At 40.6% G+C, this 19,939-nt stretch overlaps 2 protein-coding genes across 2 annotated transcripts; both read left to right on the forward strand.

The window, feature by feature from the left end:
- The first annotated feature begins 409 nt into the window (after positions 1-409).
- On the forward strand, positions 410-4,374 carry LOC148973657 (uncharacterized). The gene is made up of 5 exons (XM_089119366.1): positions 410-659; positions 1,180-1,270; positions 2,019-2,366; positions 2,873-2,965; positions 3,595-4,374. Exons 1-5 carry the CDS (start codon positions 468-470, stop codon positions 3,966-3,968), a joined length of 1,098 nt encoding a protein of 365 aa, XP_088975492.1. The 5' UTR covers positions 410-467; the 3' UTR covers positions 3,969-4,374.
- An 11,295-nt stretch (positions 4,375-15,669) lies between these two features.
- LOC148973658 (uncharacterized) lies at positions 15,670-19,650 on the forward strand. The gene is made up of 5 exons (XM_089119367.1): positions 15,670-15,919; positions 16,440-16,530; positions 17,295-17,642; positions 18,149-18,241; positions 18,871-19,650. Exons 1-5 carry the CDS (start codon positions 15,728-15,730, stop codon positions 19,242-19,244), a joined length of 1,098 nt encoding a protein of 365 aa, XP_088975493.1. The 5' UTR covers positions 15,670-15,727; the 3' UTR covers positions 19,245-19,650.
- The last annotated feature ends 289 nt before the right edge of the window (positions 19,651-19,939 follow it).

The raw sequence follows: 19,939 nt of genomic DNA on the forward strand, positions 1-19,939 counted from the left end.
GAGTTGCTATGGCGACGCGTCTTATGAATTTTGAATGAAAATATCAACACTTTGATCGCTGTTGGTTGGTTGAGAGTCGAGGCGATTTCAGAGACTTTTGCTGAAAATTTTCTTGTGCTGAACTTGAGATTTTGAAGCTGTTCGGAGGATTTCAGAGAGAGAGGAGACTTTTATTCCAGGAGATCGGATAATATATCCTAGCTAACGCTACATCGTTTTATTTATTTTTATTTAATATTATTTCTGAGGACGCTTTAATTTGATTGTTCTTTTCTTGTTTTTGAGGGAGTTTTGGAGTTTTATTTTATTTATTATTGTTTATTTTTATTTTATTTTTATTTTTTAATTTTTTTTGGGGGGGGGGGGGTTGGGGTATTTCTGAGTATTTTGGGTGGGGTATTACTGAGGTGGGGTATTTCATTGTATTGTATTGTATTTTGTATTGTATTGCTCTTGTTTGCAGGAGGATGCCAGGCCCGACCGGGACTCAGAGCCATGAGCTTATTCCTGGATATGTAACATCTCTGTCTTGTGAGTTTGTTTCTGTCTCCACAGGTCCGGCTGACAGGAAGAGAGAGTGGCAGAGAGACAGCCAGCAGAGCCCAGATGATGGACGTCCGTCCACTTCTTCTCAAGACTCTCGGAGAGCAAAGGCAAAGGTAGGGTGGCCAACAGTCCTGTTTTCACGTCCTGTCCTGGCCCTCCTGGCTGCTCTTTATAAAGTGATGAAAATGTCCTGGTTTTCAAAAAACTGCTGGGAAAGATCAGCTCTACAGCAAAATATAGATGGGCAACGAAGAAAAACAGGATAAAGAGGAAGAAAACTAAAGATATAAATATATTTTGTTAGTTCTTTTTGGCAAGTTTGTGAGAGATATATATTTGTTCAATTTGTAGGTATTTCTTTCAGTTATTTATTATTTATATATTTACTTTTGTAATACAGAAGAGACATTATTTCATTATTTTTGAAACCTGTCATAATAAAACGTTGAGTAACCTCTGAGAAGCCTATCTGAATTTGTGTCTTGTTAATGTAACAATTTTCTATTTATACAGAGGAGGAATAGCCTACTTTCAATGTATTGAAATTAATAAGGCATCTTTGAGTAAACTTTGAGTATCTGTTTGCTGGGCCGAGTGTCCTGGTTTTTGGTAATCAAAATATGGTCCCCCTAGGCAGAGGAAGAGGAGAAGCTTCATTCCCGTGACTGGAGCGGCATCACCCCAGACCAGAGGACTGTACCGATACCTGAGAGAAGAGCTGAGGGTAAATCAAATGACCATTGGAGAATATTATCACTGGAGTGTCATTAATTACCATATATGACCACACCATATTATATCAAAATACAACTGAAGCCAATAATCAGATTTAGTTTTTATTCCAAGACACATCATAACATATTTAAATAAGGATTGGGTACAAATTTCAAGAATAGCCATAATTTGAGTATCCGATGTTTAATAATTATGATTAGTTTGAAACATGCTTGTGTGTGCTATTCCCTGCTTTAGAGGATCATGGTCACACATGGTACACAACATTATAAGTTATTATTAATATTTGGTTGGTTCTCTTGTTTTTGCATGTGTTTTTAATTCAGCTTTATATAACAGCCTGGACAAAAATGATGTTGCCAAATTGTTTATGTTTTATTGAATTATTATCACAAATTAAACAATCGACTCCCAGCTTAACTGTGCAATATGACTACAAAATCTTACACACATTTATAATAACATTTAAATGCAAGACAAGAGTGCAGATGTCAGATTTCCTGGGCCGGACGTCACTTGTGTTCACTATTGTATATCGCTGTAATTGTAAATGTAAGGGAGGAAAGGAAAGCATGTGTGTGTGTGTGTGTGTGTGTGTGTGTGTGTGTGTGTAATCAGGCACTAGGATGATTGGGACGAACATATTTAACTGTTGTAATCCCATGTTGTTCTTTCTTCATGATGTCAAGCCTCAGTATTTACGGTTTCTTGTGTTAATGTTTTTACCTTTCTTCAAGGCATCTGTGCTTTCTTACGGAGAATCGGGAAGGCTGTAAAGCTGGACTGCAGTGAGGTCGATATACTTGTGTCCACATATCCCTCCTGCAATCCCACGGATGTCCAGCAGGATTCATCCGAGTTTTACTGGGCAACACCAGTGCATCCGTGTCCATCTGGAGTCCAGCTGCCGGTTAATGCCGATCCGGACGATCCCGAACACTCATGCACATCTGTCCTGGACCCAGAGCCGGCAGTGGCACGAGATCTAGAGCTGATGTCTTTCTCAGGATTGTCCAGTCTCTCTAGTATCGAGCTGACGCCGGACTCTATTCAGGACGATCCTGACGATGCATCGTCTGTCCCGGGTGAGTCTATGGTCATTATTATTACTGTCAGTACTTTCATTATAACCGAGTTGTGTTGTGTTCATCTTGTGTACCTAATTATTAAAGTCCCCCGCTGGTCAATCAATTCATCCCTTTAAACTCATCTTTGATCACCAAATAATTCCATATTTAAATGTTTTTTTCTTTGAAAAAACAATCCGTCACGCCTTAAAATAGTTTGAATGTAACTCGACACCCTTGCCTCATTTAGTATGCTCGGTTCTATGAATATGCAAATGAGCCCCGCCTCCACTCACTCACTCAGCCCAGAGATCCACTGGTTGACGATCACACGTTGATCTGATTGGTTACAAGGTGGTTTGTGACGTCAGAAACACCAGCGATTTCACACCGTGTTTTTGAGACTGTCTTTGGTTCACTGCAGTTTTAAGGAGGAAATACTCTGAAAATACTTGAAAAATTTCCCACTTTTCCAGTTGTCTCACCTCACAATTGAATTCTTTCTTCATTATGTCTTCCCTCAGATTTTGCTGAGAGCCAAACAAAGAAGAAGAAGAAGAAAGATGTGGGTGCGTTTCTCCGTAGGAAATGGAGGGCTATGATAGCGCCGGCTGTTGGTAAGTCTATTATTAGTCTATTGTCATTCTTTTCGTTATAGTTGTAGACTTTTGCTCTAGTCTACGGTTTATGTTATTCTTGTTCCCCTTAAATTATTAGTGTTCAACATTCAGCATCTATTTTATTTTTCACTATAATCTAGCGGTGGGAATCTTTTGGTGCTTCGCGATTCGAAGCGATTCTCGATTTTGAATCAAATTTCGATTTGAAATGAGCATTTTGATTGTAGTTTACTGTTGTGTGTTACTTCTCTTATTTGACTGCGGTACACAGTTTAATAGCTCTAGAGAAAAAAAGAAAATCCGACTGAATTAAATTTGAACCTTGAAATGTATTTAGTTTTTTAGGAATGAGTGCATGAAAATAGTTACACATCCGGTTTTCTTCCATTTGAAAAGACATTTTTGTGTGTGGGCTGTAGTCATATACGTTTACATAAGGGATTTATTAATATGAAAATGATTTTGTGATTCTCTACTGTAACCCATGACACAGTCACAAGCTGTTATAAGTCCATCACTTTTTTGCCGTTTTATTGCCTTTCCATGATTTGATTTGGTCGTCTTTGTTTTGTCCGAAGTTGGCGTGGCGTAATTGAATTTATTTTTCCATTTTTTCTTTTTTTTAGAAAAACAATCAAGAAGGAGGGTGAAGAAAGGCTCATTCATCCAACGAACATGGAAAACTCTAAAGGTTTCCGCTCTTGGTTGTTACGGGGACGACACAGTGGACCCAGATCCAGCAGATCTACAGCCACAAATATCTGTCCTCTCCAGGGACTTAACCGAGCCAGGTCCATCTCACCGCGAGATCAGTTCTGACCAGTTACCCTTCTCAGGTCCATCTCACCGCGAGATCAGTTTAGACACGTCACCCTTCTCAAGTCCATCTGGTTCCCAGTCAAGTTTCTTTTGCTCCGATTCATCGTCTGCTCCATGTCTGACCGATCTTCTCTCAGAGTTATCAATTTTAATGGGAGATTACGAGCCTGTTTCCAGTTAATCCAGTCTCAAGCTGATCCTGAGCTGAGTTGTAGGGCTGTGCACACGTTTCTTTTCTGTATTGACTAAGCCTGAATTGCGGAAGAATCATCAAACTGAAGCTGAAATTGGGCAACCTGATATACACGGACACTGTTGGTTGAGGACTAAATTGGACTTAGTGTGATTTCAATTTTCCATGTTGCTGTTGTTGTTGTTTTTTCTTGATTGTTTCAAGTCCTTTTGTATTTTATTTTCATTTTTTACATTTTTTATTCTGATTGAATATTGTATTGGTTTCTCTCATCTTTTCCTATTTTGTTTCTAAGGTGACGAGAGTTGAAAGGAGAATTTAAAGGGTAATTGGGTGAAAGAATTGTAGCTAGAATTAGATTCAAACGTAGCTAAAATTAGGTCAGACGCGTCTCAAGCCACTGTCGTTACCCACGTGACACCTGACACCTGGAGGGGCGTGATTGGGAGGAACGGCCCCCCCGACCTGAACCCGAGTGGTGTTCAGTTATTGGACTTCTGTGCTAGTTACAGTTTGTCCATAACGAACACCATGTTCAAGCATAAGGGTGTCCACCAGTGCACGTGGCACCAGGACACCCTAGGCCGTAGGTCGATGATCGACTTTGTGGTCGTTTCATCTGACCTGCGGCCGTATGTCTTGGACACTCGGGTGAAGAGAGGGGCGGAGCTGTCAACTGATCACCACCTGGTGGTGAGTTGGATCCGATGGCGGGGGAGGAGGCTGGACGGACTCGGCAGACCCAAGCGTACTGTAAGGGTTTGCTGGGAACGTTTGGCCGAATCTCCTGTCAGAAAGATCTTCAACTCTCACCTCCGGCAGAGCTACGACCAGATCCCGAAGGAGGCTGGAGATATTGAGTCTGAGTGGACCATGTTCTCCACCTCCATTGTCGAAGCGGCTGCTCGGAGCTGTGGCCGTAAGGTCTCCGGTGCCTGTCGAGGCGGCAATCCTCGAACCCGGTGGTGGACACCGGAAGTAAAGGATGCCGTCAAGCTGAAGAAGGAGTCCTATCGGGCCTGGTTGGCTCGTGGGACTCCGGAGGCAGCTGACAGGTACCGGCAGGCCAAGCGGACTGCGGCCCGGGTGGTCGTGGAGGCAAAAACTCGGGCCTGGGAGGAGTTCGGTGAGGCCATGGAGAAGGACTATCGGCTGGCCTCGAAGAAATTCTGGCAAACTGTCCGGCGCCTCAGGAAGGGGAAACAGTCCCCTACCAATGCTGTTTACAGTAGGGGTGGGCGGCTGTTGACCTCGACTGGGGATGTCGTCGGACGGTGGAAGGAATACTTCGAGGACCTCCTCAATCCCGCCGTCACGTCTTCCATTGAGGAAGCAGAGGCTGAGGGTTCGGAGGTGGACTCGTCCATCACCCTAGCTGAGGTCACCGAGGTAGTCAAGAAACTCCTCGGTGGCAAGGCACCGGGGGTGGATGAGATCCGCCCCGAATACCTTAAGTCTCTGGATGCTGTGGGGCTGTCTTGGTTGACACGCCTCTGCAGCATCGCGTGGCGGTCGGGGACAGTGCCTCTGGGATGGCAGACCGGGGTGGTGGTTCCTCTTTTTAAGAAGGGGGACCGGAGGGTGTGTTCCAACTATAGGGGGATCACACTTCTCAGCCTCCCTGGGAAAGTCTATGCCAGGGTACTGGAGAGGAGAATACGGCCGATAGTGGAACCTCGGATTCAGGAGGAACAGTGCGGTTTTCGTCCTGGCCGTGGAACACTGGACCAGCTCTATACTCTCTACAGGGTGCTGGAGGGTTCATGGGAGTTTGCCCAACCAGTCCACATGTGTTTTGTGGATTTGGAGAAGGCATTCGACTGTGTCCCCCGAGGCGGCCTGTGGAGGGTGCTCCGGGAATATGGGGTCCGGGGTCCTTTGCTAAGGGCTGTCCGATCCCTGTATGACCGAAGCAGGAGCTTGGTTCGCATTGCCAGTAGTAAGTCAGACTTCTTCCCGGTGCATGTTGGACTCCGGCAGGGCTGCCCTTTGTCGCCGGTTCTGTTCATAATTTTTATGGACAGAATTTCTAGGCGCAGCCAGGGGCCGGAGGGTGTCAGATTTGGGGACCACACGATTTCATCTCTGCTCTTCGCGGATGATGTTGTCGTGTTGGCCCCTTCATACCAGGACCTTCAGCATGCACTGGGACGGTTTGCAGCCGAGTGTGAAGCGGCTGGGATGAAAATAAGCACCTCCAAATCCGAGGCCATGGTCCTCAGCCGGAAAAGGGTGGCTTGCCCACTTCAGGTTGGTGGAGAGATCCTTCCTCAAGTGGAGGAGTTTAAGTATCTTGGGGTTTTGTTCACGAGTGAGGGAGGGATGGAACGGGAGATTGACAGACGGATCGGTGCAGCTTCAGCAGTAATGCGGTCGATGTACCGATCTGTTGTGGTGAAGAAGGAGCTGAGCCGTAAGGCAAAGCTCTCGATTTACCAGTCAATCTACGTTCCTACTCTCACCTATGGTCATGAGCTTTGGGTCATGACCGAAAGGACAAGATCCCGGATACAGGCGGCTGAAATGAGCTTTCTCCGCAGGGTGGCTGGGCGATCCCTTAGAGATAGGGTGAGAAGCTCGGTCACTCGGGAGGAGCTCAGAGTAGAGCCGCTGCTCCTCCACATCGAGAGGGGTCAGCTGAGGTGGCTCGGGCATCTGTTCCGGATGCCTCCTGGACGCCTTCCTGGGGAGGTGTTCCGGGCACGTCCCACTGGGCGGAGGCCCCGGGGAAGACCTAGGACACGCTGGAGAGACTATGTCTCCCGGCTGGCCTGGGAACGCCTCGGTATCCCCCCAGAAGAGCTGGAGGAAGTGTCTGGGGAGAGGGAAGTCTGGGCATCTCTGCTTAGACTGCTGCCCCCGCGACCCGGCCCCGGATGAGCGGAAGAAGATGTGTGATGTGTGTGTGCGTCTCAAGCCATTATATGGCTGGAACTGCAAATACGGCTGGAGCGTTTGGTTGTTGGTTGTAGAGCGAGACACTGCTTCACTGCTGCTCGCCCTGCGATCGATTGCCAAACTCACTTTCTTTACACTCACTTACAATCGAACATTTTCCTATACGTGACTCGTGCGTCTACACTACACCCGTACCACTAAAAAGACGGATTATACCCAAGTCTTGAGTCATAAATTAGTATAAATACTAATAGCATCACCTTTTTGTATTTTATTTATTTTTATTTATTTTCATTCCTAGAATATCCAGATCCACCATTTTCACATTTATTTCCATTTTCACATTTATCTCCCAGTTTAAAGCTAGACTAAAGATGCATTTATTTAGCCAGGCGTTCATATAAAATGTTTATCTTACAGTTACTGTAAATTTGGCCTCTAGTTCATAAACGCCAGAGGAGAACTGGCCCCCGACTGAGCCTGGGTTTCTTCCAAGGTTTTTTTTTTTTTCTCCATCGGGTCACTTGATGGAGTTTTTCGGTTCCTTGCCACTGTTGCCTTTGGCTCGCTCAGTTGGGGATATTCAAATTAAATGACCCATCATACCATTGATCAGCTCCACCAAACTTGGATGTCTTTTTTTTCCAGCAATAAACAAACACTGTTATGTTCTTTTGATTGATACTGTGAAGCAGATTTGATACAATCTGTAATGTAAAAAGTGCTTTTTAAATATATTTGACTTGACTATTCTACACACTTTGTATTCATGTATAATGTATGCTTGTATAATGTATTCTTGTATAATGGCTGTTATTGTTCATTAACTTTTATTGTTCAGTAAATAATATTTTGTAATAATAATAAATTGGCGTACCTGATTTTGAGAGATGTTGTGTGTGTTCGACCGCTTAACACTGTGATTGCTATCAGGATATGAGGAGAATTTCAACCCGCATAATAAAAAAATTAATTGTAGACAGTCACCTATTGCACCTCAGCATTTTCCACACACTTTTATCTTTATATGGAAAAAAATGATATTCTTCAGGAGGGCAGGTCCTCTATCCACCTTCTTTTTAATGTAATACCAAGGTATCAAAAATACAAGTACATATCAAAAATGTAAAACTTACATACAATTAAATGATAATAAAATCCATAATTTATGCATGGTAGAGATTTCATATAGCCTATATATACATGTAAAAACAAGAAAAACAGAACAGAAAACTTTAATGAAATGAGTTAAAAAGTTGAAACAAGGTTACTGAGCTTTAAGATTCTCAGATGATGAAATATTTGGATGTACTGTTGGACCTCTCTCCTAAAAACGGTGAATTTGAAAAGAGAATTTAATTGCAATAATAGAATAATAATAAAGTATTCATTCGTTTGAGCTTTCTGTATATTAAAAAAAATGCCAAACATTACATCCTTAAAAAAAGAGAGAGAAACCCGGAAGAACATTGCAGTTAATGAAGCATCTCGTCTGACTGTTTACTGATAAACCTGCTCCCTTTCAGGTACATGAACCGTACATTTGCACTCATGTGAATATTAGTGACTAAATCTAATTTTGCTAGGTTAGGTGTTGTATTGTTGAGTGATACGGGGCGAATCCAATGTAAAATGCGAGAGTTTTCAGCTGGAGAGCACGCGGTTCGCGCGCAAATCGTTTATGTGTTTATCAGTAGAGTGATTTAATGAGTTGAAGGTCGATATATGATCTGTGTTTTCACGTGTGTGTGTGTGTGTGTGTGTGTGTGTGTGTGTGTGTGTGTGTGTGTGTGTGTGTGTGTGTGTGTGTGTGTGTGTGTGTGTGTGTTTTATGTCAGATTGAGGCTTGTGAATATAGACAGTGTCGCTGTTTTAGGATGCACACTACTTTAAGTGCACTCATTTATTCACAGTGAACTTGGGATGCGTTGATTTAAAGGAGAAGTACATACTCATGCACTTGTGTATAACATTATAGAAATAATAGAGCTCATGCATTGTTGTGTAATAATTATTCATTTATTGCCAAGATTGATTCTAAGTAAAAACTCTGTTAATGAAGCATCTCGTCTGACTGTTTACTGATAAGCTGCTCCCTTTCAGGAGTGCTACATTAGCAGGGTTAAATTTGTGTAAAAATTTTAGTGTCTTTCAAACTCAAAGTCCATACTGGCAAAGTCAATATGGTCAATAAAGTTCATCCAATATGACGCCACATATGGAGTTGTTACAAGCTCCTTTTAAAAGAGATCTAATTCTAGAATTACGGGATGAAGGATGCGACAAACCGTTTTCCTACTGGGAGTTCACATGGGGTTTTGTTTTATCTGTGTGGCTGTTGTAATGATATAGAATCTGAATGTGATTTTATGATTATTTTGCTCTGTCCCTACAGCACTGTGGTCAACTGTGGTTGTATTAGTGTGTGTGTGTGTGTGTGTGTGTGTGTGTGTGTGTGTGTGTGTGTGTGTGTGTGTGTGTGTGTGTGTGTGTGTGTGTGTGTGTGTGTACTCTATAGTGTAGGCTTCTGTATTAACTGATCAGGTTGAATGGGCACACTGGCATTATATAGTTATCGTCTAAGTTCGTAAGGAGGATTTGAGACAGCAATTTCACTACAACTTGTGAAATGAAAAAAAGAAAATGCACTGAATTGGTACCAGTTCAAAGTTGATAAATCTACAATCAGTAGAGTGCCGAAGTGATGACGTCACTTTGTAGGACAACTCGGAAGCTAGCGGCGCATGGGTTCCCTCTGTCGAAAAGCTATGCATTTTCCCCCATAGACTTTTGGAAAATCGCAAAAAATAAGATCTGTGTTTAACAAACAGTTGTGAGTGTGACCCTTACACGTTTTGTCTATCAAGATAATCTTTACAAGTTATTAAGGCTAAATCGCCTTATTTCAGGCGATTTAGCAAAAACCCATTCAAAAATCCCATAGGCTTTAGAGCGAGGGAACCGTAGTGCTAAAATGCTAACTCACTTCCGCGTTTTGGCCTACAGAGTGACGTCGTAACTTCGGCACTCTAGAACTAAAACAAATACAAGCAAGCCTGCTTCATATGACAGAACAGAAGCAGAAGTAAACATGTGACAGAAGAAAGATTTACTAGCCAGGTAGTTTTAAACTCAGTTTCAGTGGAAGTAGGCTTTCTGAAGTGTACGGTGTGTATTGTAACTGGCAAGCAGCTTCCACCCTGCATTCAATGGCTGTCCTGCAGATCCTCCAAGCCGATCTCCTCCTCCGTGGGACGAGAAAGGCCGGGACCCAGCTGCCGATACGGACCTGAGGACCTTGAGGTTGTAATAATTGATGATCAGTTGAAATTCACAGACCACATTGCTAGAACTGCCCGGTCCTGCAGATTTGCCTTGCACAACATTAGGAGGATCAGGCCCTTCCTTACAGAGCATGCTACACAACTCCTTGTCCAAGCACTTGTTTTTATCCAGACTGGACTATTGTAATGCTCTCCTGGCTGGTCTTCCAGCTTGCTCTGTCAAACCTCTACACTGTGAAAAAAATATTGATGGTTTAACTTAAAAATGTAAGTAACCTGGTTGCCTTAAAATTTTAAGTTGATTGAACTAGAAAAAGTGAGTTAATACAATGAAGGAGATTAATATTGACATCCTCATCTGCTCTCCTGCCTGTGTTGAAGTAAAACAGAGCTGCTGAATCGAGTATTTCCCCCTGCTGTCATCCAGTCGTGTGAGTACAACACACAGAGTTAATATTGACATCCTCATCTGCTCTCCTGCCTGTGTTGAAGTAAAACAGAGCTGCTGAATCGAGTATTTCCCCCTGCTGTCATCCAGTCGTGTGAGTACAACACAGAGTTAATACTGACATCAGGGCCTGAAATTAACTTTTTCGCCCACCGGCCACTGTGGCAGGTGGATTTAAAAATTCACCTGCCACTGAGACTTTTTACCAGCCACCTTTTTTTTTGCCTCATATTTTGCCTCAAAAATGGCTGGTAAAAAGAACAATATTGTGAAATTTCTGGGGTTTTTTTTCCTTCACCTTTATAGAAAGGTGAAAAAACCCCATGAATTTCACAATATTGTTCTTTCACTTTCACAAGAATACACATTTAAGTTCTCTCAAGTAATAATAATAACTCTAAGAACATACATTTTTTTTAAATCTTTTTATTCATTGATTTTGACACTCACTCAACATATATAGTATAGGCTATATAGTATATACTCAACAGATAGACCTACCGCAGCTCGTATGTAAACAAATCACACGCGGCTGTGTTGATTGCTGATTTAGTCACGTAGACAGATCCTGACAGCTTTTAGTTACAGCGTTCAGGAACCGTTAACTATTAACTAAATTAATATTGTTATTACTGGTAAAGTTACCGGGTACCGGGTATTTTCTCACTGGTTCCCAACTCCCAACACACATCTGTGCAACTCTCATTGTACTGTCGGCTACATCAGCGTTACATTATCTCATCCCATCTCACCAACAGTTTAATACTCGCACATCCAAACATAGTCAGAAAAGGGCCTCGTCTTCTTCTGATCGCATGAACGTTACGAAAAAGTCGCTGTCATAAATCAGCCGCTCACGAACCTTGCCATTGCCGCCAATTGTCCACTTTGTATTCATCTTTTTGTTGGTTGTTTGTTTCAGCTGGCCTCTTTACCCCAGTAATGTGCCGCCACATTTTAGCTAAAGTCAAACGCAATGGCAGACTTAGTTGAAATGTAAAAATCCTTATGAATCACTCAATTCTCATTGGCTACCTGCCAATGTGGCAGGTAGATTGACAGTGTTACCCGCCAATAGAAAAATTCACCCGCATTTGGCAGGTGGTCGGGTGTTAATTTCAGGCATCCTCATCTGTCCTCCTGCCTGTGTTGAAGTGAAACAGAGCTGCTGAATCGAGTATTTCCCCCTGCTGTCATCCAGTCGTGTGAGTACAACACAGAGTTAATATCGACATCCTCATCTGCTCTCCTGCCTGTGTTAAAGTAAAACAGAGCTGCTGAATCGAGTATTTCCACCTGCTGTCATCCAGTCGTGTGAGTACAACACACAGAGTTAATTTAACCATCAGAAACTCAAAATAATAAGTTATCTCAACTAAATAAATTATTATAAAGTTGATTTGACAAAAGAAAATATGTTGTGATAACAAATCTTGAAAATATTTTTTACAGTGTACAATTGATCCAGAATGCTGCAGCCAGAGTAGTCTTTAATGAGCCAAAGAGAGCACTCGTCGTCACTCCTCTCCTCTCAAAATTGCACTGATTGCCAGTTGCCGCTCGCATTAAATTTAAGGCACTGACGTTTGCCTACAGAATAACCACTGGCATTGCTCCCTCTTACCTAAACTCATTACTTCAGACTTATGTGCCATCCAGAAACTTGCACTCTGCTAGCGAATGTCGTCTTGTGGTACCATCTCAAAGAGGCACAAAATCTGTTTCTTGGACCTTTACCCATGACTGTTCCCTGCTGGTGGAATGATCTGCCTAACTCAACCAGAGCTTCTGAGTCAGTAGCCACTTTCAAGAAACTGCTGAAGACGTACAGTATCTTTTTCGGCAGATTCAGTAGTACTAACACTTTCTCTTCTCTTCTCTTCTTTAAAACTGCACTAAAATTAAACTGAGAGGGGTTATAGCACTTGCGTATTGTTGTCCTACTGTTAGTTTAACTGCCTCTTTTGTTCTCATTTGTAAGTCGCTTGGATAAAAGCCTCTGCTAAATGAATAAATGTAAATAGTTTAGTCAATAAAATAAACAACACTGAGTGTTACATGTTTTCTTTTTTTTTTTTTTTGAGCTGTAGTAATTATACTACACACCTTGCGGGGGCATCAAGGAGTAATACTCTCAGGTATAAAACAGGTGTAGAGAGTACATGTAATGGAGGAGTAAGCTAAGCATGCATTAGAAATCCAAGAAATCAATGGTCCTGATTGGGAAACTGAAAGTTTGATGCTCAATCGAAAGTAAGCATTGTTTATTTTCTTATGTTGACTTTGACTGGTTGATGTATGAGTATGTATTTTTTCTAATGTTATTTATTTATTTTGTAGAAGGACTTCACATACTGTGGCTTTTGTCTTTCTGTCACTCATGGTGGGACCCTTGTCTGAAACTATGCGAGCGAGTTTAGAGGCCCTGTGGCTTATTTCAGTGGTTTTCCGCACTGTTTTGGATCCCGAAGCTGAATTGTATGGGATTTTGGATCCACACTAAGGTTGACACTGGGAGGATTTGAGATTTGGATTTGTGGACTTGAGCTTTCATGGACATTACTGTAGTGTGGTTTCAACGTGATTACCCTTGGCATCATCATCATCTTCGTCATTCAGAAGAAAACAGATAAGACTTCCATTAGTATGATGCTGGGTGTTGAGTGAAAAAATAAAGTAAGATCTTTTGTGTGACTAGGAAAGAGTTTTGAAAGATAAATAAAAATGCAACAAATGAGAAAAGTTTGTTGATTGTTTTTCTGCAGATCACAGATTTGTTAAGATTGCTAATAAATACTTCCAATGTACTTTAAACACCATATAGTTAGTGAATCCCACCCAAAATAAGACAAATCAGATTAATAACTAAGTTATTTTGTGAGGTTAAAGAAGGAGTTGTAGTATTGCTCCATAGACCTCCATTCATTCTGCACTCCGCCTGCGAGCGCCCCCGTATGGACAGAGGCGTGTTACTGCAGCCAGTCCAGAAACCGGAAGTAACGAGACAGTGCCAAGACTCGGAACATTTAGCGATAGCGAACATGATCGGGTCAAAAAAGCTTAAATATTTTTGGTTTTGGCCCCAACTTTATTCAACTTTTTTCAGAAGTTCAGGAAAACTTGATTTAAAGTTTGGAGAATTATGAGCATGGTTTGCTAAATTGGGAATGTTTTTTGGAGTTGCAATATTGAAAGGGGCTTATTATTCTGTTACAGTATGTCTTTTTAGTCAAAATGTCATTGCAGTACACATTTAATTGCAACTGGTCTCTGTCTGAAAGGAGTCATTTAACAATTCAAGCACAAACCTAATAAACTAGCATATAATCTTGCTCTGCATAAAGCAATATTGATTTTATATTGTTTCTTGATTTATATTGTTTTTCTTATACAGTTTTCAGCTTTAATTTGTATAATTTCCATTCAAATTGTGATACTAACATATCATTAATATTGTTCAGTTGAATATCAGCAAATGATTTAATTCATAATAATTTTCAATTACAGTTACATTACATTTACTATAGACATTGTCTAAAATAACATTTAGTGTTAATTTAATGAAATTTAGTGATTCAATGTACTTCAATAATAAAAATTGTCTTTATAAATATATTGTTCAATTACATGCTTTTGTAAATTTGTTGTTCAAATAAATAATGTTCAGTGAAATCAGTGAAGGTCGCCTACATTAACCCTTACATTATTTATGAATATTGATGTTGAGTGATCAGTAAAATGGTTCAAGGTACTTTTCAGAACTAAATTAAACCTTAAACTAAGTTGTGCTGTTTTGATATTCATAAACATGGAAAAAAATGGTTTAACTGTATTTGTATACTTGGCAAATCTGGGAAGAAACCACACTGAGTTTGTGTGTAACAGTTCACACTGAAAACCACTTGTGTATTTCTTTAAAGTGGAGCCTAATTAATTTCATTGGAAAAAAAAACATTACATAACAAACATTCATTATTTATGAACATTATTGTGTGTAAGTTTTGTAAAAATGACAATTCATGTGATATCTCATATGTTTTCATATACCATATACCGTAAGTCAGACGGGATAACGCTGTTTTTTTTTTTCCATTGAAATGCATAATTTCACTAAATGGAGTTGAGGAAACAATAATAACATGAAATCAAGTCCTGTTAAACTTTTTCAGACATTTTACATTTTAACTCACATTGCAGTGTTAAAATGTGTGTAAAGAACTTGAACAAGAAATACAAAAAAAATACAAAAAAATTTTTTTTCTGATCTCTAAATATTGTTTACTGCATCACTTTACATATTCATTAGCCTAAGTATTATTGATTTGAAAAGTTTTAATATCATAATATTTAGAAAATGCATTAACGTTATCCTGTAGGCCTTATGACATTTTGACTGGTGTGGTCACATGATTCTCAGTTAAACCACTTAAAATACATAGTTTAAAATTTAGATTTTAGTAACAAGTAAAAAAAAAAACATCCCCATAAAGATAATAACTACTTTGATGTAAAGTTTTAACCAATTTAATTTTTTTTTTTTTTTTTTTTTTTATCAGTTGAAAACCTTATTTGTCATTGATGTAAGCTCACGCGCTCTGCTCACGCACGCGGCTTCGGATGCGCGTGCGAGCATATGAGTGATTCGAGTATGAGTTGCTATGGCGACGCGTCTTATGAATTTTGAATGAAAATATCAACACTTTGATCGCTGTTGGTTGGTTGAGAGTCGAGGCGATTTCAGAGACTTTTGCTGAAAATTTTCTTGTGCTGAACTTGAGATTTTGAAGCTGTTCGGAGGATTTCAGAGAGAGAGAGGAGACTTTTATTCCAGAAGGAGATCGGATAATATATCCTAGCTAACGCTACATCGTTTTATTTATTTTTATTTAATATTATTTCTGAGGACGCTTTAATTTGATTGTTCTTTTCTTGTTTTTGAGGGAGTTTTGGAGTTTTATTTTATTTATTATTGTTTATTTTTATTTTATTTTTATTTTTTAATTTTTTTGGGGGGGGGTTGGGGTATTTCTGAGTATTTTGGGTGGGGTATTACTGAGGTGGGGTATTTCATTGTATTGTATTGTATTTTGTATTGTATTGCTCTTGTTTGCAGGAGGATGCCAGGCCCGACCGGGACTCAGAGCCATGAGCTTATTCCTGGATATGTAACATCTCTGTCTTGTGAGTTTGTTTCTGTCTCCACAGGTCCGGCTGACAGGAAGAGAGAGTGGCAGAGAGACAGCCAGCAGAGCCCAGATGATGGACGTCCGTCCACTTCTTCTCAAGACTCTCGGAGAGCAAAGGCAAAGGTAGGGTGGCCAACAGTCCTGTTTTCACGTCCTGTCCTGGCCCTCCTGGCTGCTCTTTATAAAGTGATGAAAATGTCCTGGTTTTCAAAAAACTGCTGGGAAAGATCAGCTCTACAGCAAAATATAGATGGGCAAGGAAGAAAAACAGGATAAAGAGGAAGAAAACTAAAGATATAAATATATTTTGTTAGTTCTTTTTGGCAAGTTTGTGAGAGATATATATTTGTTCAATTTGTAGGTATTTCTTTCAGTTATTTATTATTTATATATTTACTTTTGTAATACAGAAGAGACATTATTTCATTATTTTTGAAACCTGTCATAATAAAACGTTGAGTAACCTCTGAGAAGCCTATCTGAATTTGTGTCTTGTTAATGTAACAATTTTCTATTTATACAGAGGAGGAATAGCCTACTTTCAATGTATTGAAATTAATAAGGCATCTTTGAGTAAACTTTGAGTATCTGTTTGCTGGGCCGAGTGTCCTGGTTTTTGGTAATCAAAATATGGTCCCCCTAGGCAGAGGAAGAGGAGAAGCTTCATTCCCGTGACTGGAGCGGCATCACCCCAGACCAGAGGACTGTACCGATACCTGAGAGAAGAGCTGAGGGTAAATCAAATGACCATTGGAGAATATTATCACTGGAGTGTCATTAATTACCATATATGACCACACCATATTATATCAAAATACAACTGAAGCCAATAATCAGATTTAGTTTTTATTCCAAGACACATCATAACATATTTAAATAAGGATTGGGTACAAATTTCAAGAATAGCCATAATTTGAGTATCCAATGTTTAATAATTATGATTAGTTTGAAACATGCTTGTGTGTGCTATTCCCTGCTTTAGAGGATCATGGTCACACATGGTACACAACATTATAAGTTATTATTAATATTTGGTTGGTTCTCTTGTTTTTGCATGTGTTTTTAATTCAGCTTTATATAACAGCCTGGACAAAAATGATGTTGCCAAATTGTTTATGTTTTATTGAATTATTATCACAAATTAAACAATCGACTCCCAGCTTAACTGTGCAATATGACTACAAAATCTTACACACATTTATAATAACATTTAAATGCAAGACAAGAGTGCAGATGTCAGATTTCCTGGGCCGGACGTCACTTGTGTTCACTATTGTATATCGCTGTAATTGTAAATGTAAGGGAGGAAAGGAAAGCATGTGTGTGTGTGTGTGTGTGTGTGTGTGTGTGTGTGTGTGTGTGTGTGTGTGTGTAATCAGGCACTAGGATGATTGGGACGAACATATTTAACTGTTGTAATCCCATGTTGTTCTTTCTTCATGATGTCAAGCCTCAGTATTTACGGTTTCTTGTGTTAATGTTTTTACCTTTCTTCAAGGCATCTGTGCTTTCTTACGGAGAATCGGGAAGGCTGTAAAGCTGGACTGCAGTGAGGTCGATATACTTGTGTCCACATATCCCTCCTGCAATCCCACGGATGTCCAGCAGGATTCATCCGAGTTTTACTGGGCAACACCAGTGCATCCGTGTCCATCTGGAGTCCAGCTGCCGGTTAATGCCGATCCGGACGATCCCGAACACTCATGCACATCTGTCCTGGACCCAGAGCCGGCAGTGGCACGAGATCTAGAGCTGATGTCTTTCTCAGGATTGTCCAGTCTCTCTAGTATCGAGCTGACGCCGGACTCTATTCAGGACGATCCTGACGATGCATCGTCTGTCCCGGGTGAGTCTATGGTCATTATTATTACTGTCAGTACTTTCATTATAACCGAGTTGTGTTGTGTTCATCTTGTGTACCTAATTATTAAAGTCCCCCGCTGGTCAATCAATTCATCCCTTTAAACTCATCTTTGATCACCAAATAATTCCATATTTAAATGTTTTTTTCTTTGAAAAAACAATCCGTCACGCCTTAAAATAGTTTGAATGTAACTCGACACCCTTGCCTCATTTAGTATGCTCGGTTCTATGAATATGCAAATGAGCCCCGCCTCCACTCACTCACTCAGCCCAGAGATCCACTGGTTGACGATCACACGTTGATCTGATTGGTTACAAGGTGGTTTGTGACGTCAGAAACACCAGCGATTTCACACCGTGTTTTTGAGACTGTCTTTGGTTCACTGCAGTTTTAAGGAGGAAATACTCTGAAAATACTTGAAAAATGTCCCACTTTTCCAGTTGTCTCACCTCACAATTGAATTCTTTCTTCATTATGTCTTCCCTCAGATTTTGCTGAGAGCCAAACAAAGAAGAAGAAGAAGAAAGATGTGGGTGCGTTTCTCCGTAGGAAATGGAGGGCTATGATAGCGCCGGCTGTTGGTAAGTCTATTATTAGTCTATTGTCATTCTTTTCGTTATAGTTGTAGACTTTTGCTCTAGTCTACGGTTTATGTTATTCTTGTTCCCCTTAAATTATTAGTGTTCAACATTCAGCATCTATTTTATTTTTCACTATAATCTAGCGGTGGGAATCTTTTGGTGCTTCGCGATTCGAAGCGATTCTCGATTTTGAATCAAATTTCGATTTGAAATGAGCATTTTGATTGTAGTTTACTGTTGTGTGTTACTTCTCTTATTTGACTGCGGTACACAGTTTAATAGCTCTAGAGAAAAAAAGAAAATCCGACTGAATTAAATGTGAACCTTGAAATGTATTTAGTTTTTTAGGAATGAGTGCATGAAAATAGTTACACATCCGGTTTTCTTCCATTTGAAAAGGCATTTTTGTGTGTGGGCTGTAGTCATATACGTTTACATAAGGGATTTATTAATATGAAAATGATTTTGTGATTCTCTACTGTAACCCATGACACAGTCACAAGCTGTTATAAGTCCATCACTTTTTTGCCGTTTTATTGCCTTTCCATGATTTGATTTGGTCGTCTTTGTTTTGTCCGAAGTTGGCGTGGCGTAATTGAATTTATTTTTCCATTTTTTCTTTTTTTTAGAAAAACAATCAAGAAGGAGGGTGAAGAAAGGCTCATTCATCCAACGAACATGGAAAACTCTAAAGGTTTCCGCTCTTGGTTGTTACGGGGACGACACAGTGGACCCAGATCCAGCAGATCTACAGCCACAAATATCTGTCCTCTCCAGGGACTTAACCGAGCCAGGTCCATCTCACCGCGAGATCAGTTCTGACCAGTTACCCTTCTCAGGTCCATCTCACCGCGAGATCAGTTTAGACACGTCACCCTTCTCAAGTCCATCTGGTTCCCAGTCAAGTTTCTTTTGCTCCGATTCATCGTCTGCTCCATGTCTGACCGATCTTCTCTCAGAGTTATCAATTTTAATGGGAGATTACGAGCCTGTTTCCAGTTAATCCAGTCTCAAGCTGATCCTGAGCTGAGTTGTAGGGCTGTGCACACGTTTCTTTTCTGTATTGACTAAGCCTGAATTGCGGAAGAATCATCAAACTGAAGCTGAAATTGGGCAACCTGATATACACGGACACTGTTGGTTGAGGACTAAATTGGACTTAGTGTGATTTCAATTTTCCATGTTGCTGTTGTTGTTGTTTTTTCTTGATTGTTTCAAGTCCTTTTGTATTTTATTTTCATTTTTTACATTTTTTATTCTGATTGAATATTGTATTGGTTTCTCTCATCTTTTCCTATTTTGTTTCTAAGGTGACGAGAGTTGAAAGGAGAATTTAAAGGGTAATTGGGTGAAAGAATTGTAGCTAGAATTAGATTCAAACGTAGCTAAAATTAGGTCAGACGCGTCTCAAGCCACTGTCGTTACCCACGTGACACCTGACACCTGGAGGGGCGTGATTGGGAGGAACGGCCCCCCCGACCTGAACCCGAGTGGTGTTCAGTTATTGGACTTCTGTGCTAGTTACAGTTTGTCCATAACGAACACCATGTTCAAGCATAAGGGTGTCCACCAGTGCACGTGGCACCAGGACACCCTAGGCCGTAGGTCGATGATCGACTTTGTGGTCGTTTCATCTGACCTGCGGCCGTATGTCTTGGACACTCGGGTGAAGAGAGGGGCGGAGCTGTCAACTGATCA

Source organism: Pimephales promelas, chromosome 14 (genome assembly GCF_988280905.1).
Source record: "Pimephales promelas chromosome 14, fPimPro1.hap1.1, whole genome shotgun sequence".
NCBI lineage: Eukaryota > Metazoa > Chordata > Actinopteri > Cypriniformes > Leuciscidae > Pimephales > Pimephales promelas.

Bases quoted from the DNA above. Each gene is read 5' to 3' on its own strand.
- LOC148973658 (XM_089119367.1), top strand. From the start codon at position 15,728: ATGCCAGGCCCGACCGGGACTCAGAGCCATGAGCTTATTCCTGGATAT. The intron at 15,920-16,439 runs GTAGGGTGGCCA...TGGTCCCCCTAG, and splicing joins CTCGGAGAGCAAAGGCAAAG to GCAGAGGAAGAGGAGAAGCT. The intron at 18,242-18,870 runs GTAAGTCTATTA...TCTTTTTTTTAG, and splicing joins TATGATAGCGCCGGCTGTTG to AAAAACAATCAAGAAGGAGG.
- LOC148973657 (XM_089119366.1), top strand. From the start codon at position 468: ATGCCAGGCCCGACCGGGACTCAGAGCCATGAGCTTATTCCTGGATAT. The intron at 660-1,179 runs GTAGGGTGGCCA...TGGTCCCCCTAG, and splicing joins CTCGGAGAGCAAAGGCAAAG to GCAGAGGAAGAGGAGAAGCT. The intron at 1,271-2,018 runs GTAAATCAAATG...CCTTTCTTCAAG, and splicing joins ACCTGAGAGAAGAGCTGAGG to GCATCTGTGCTTTCTTACGG.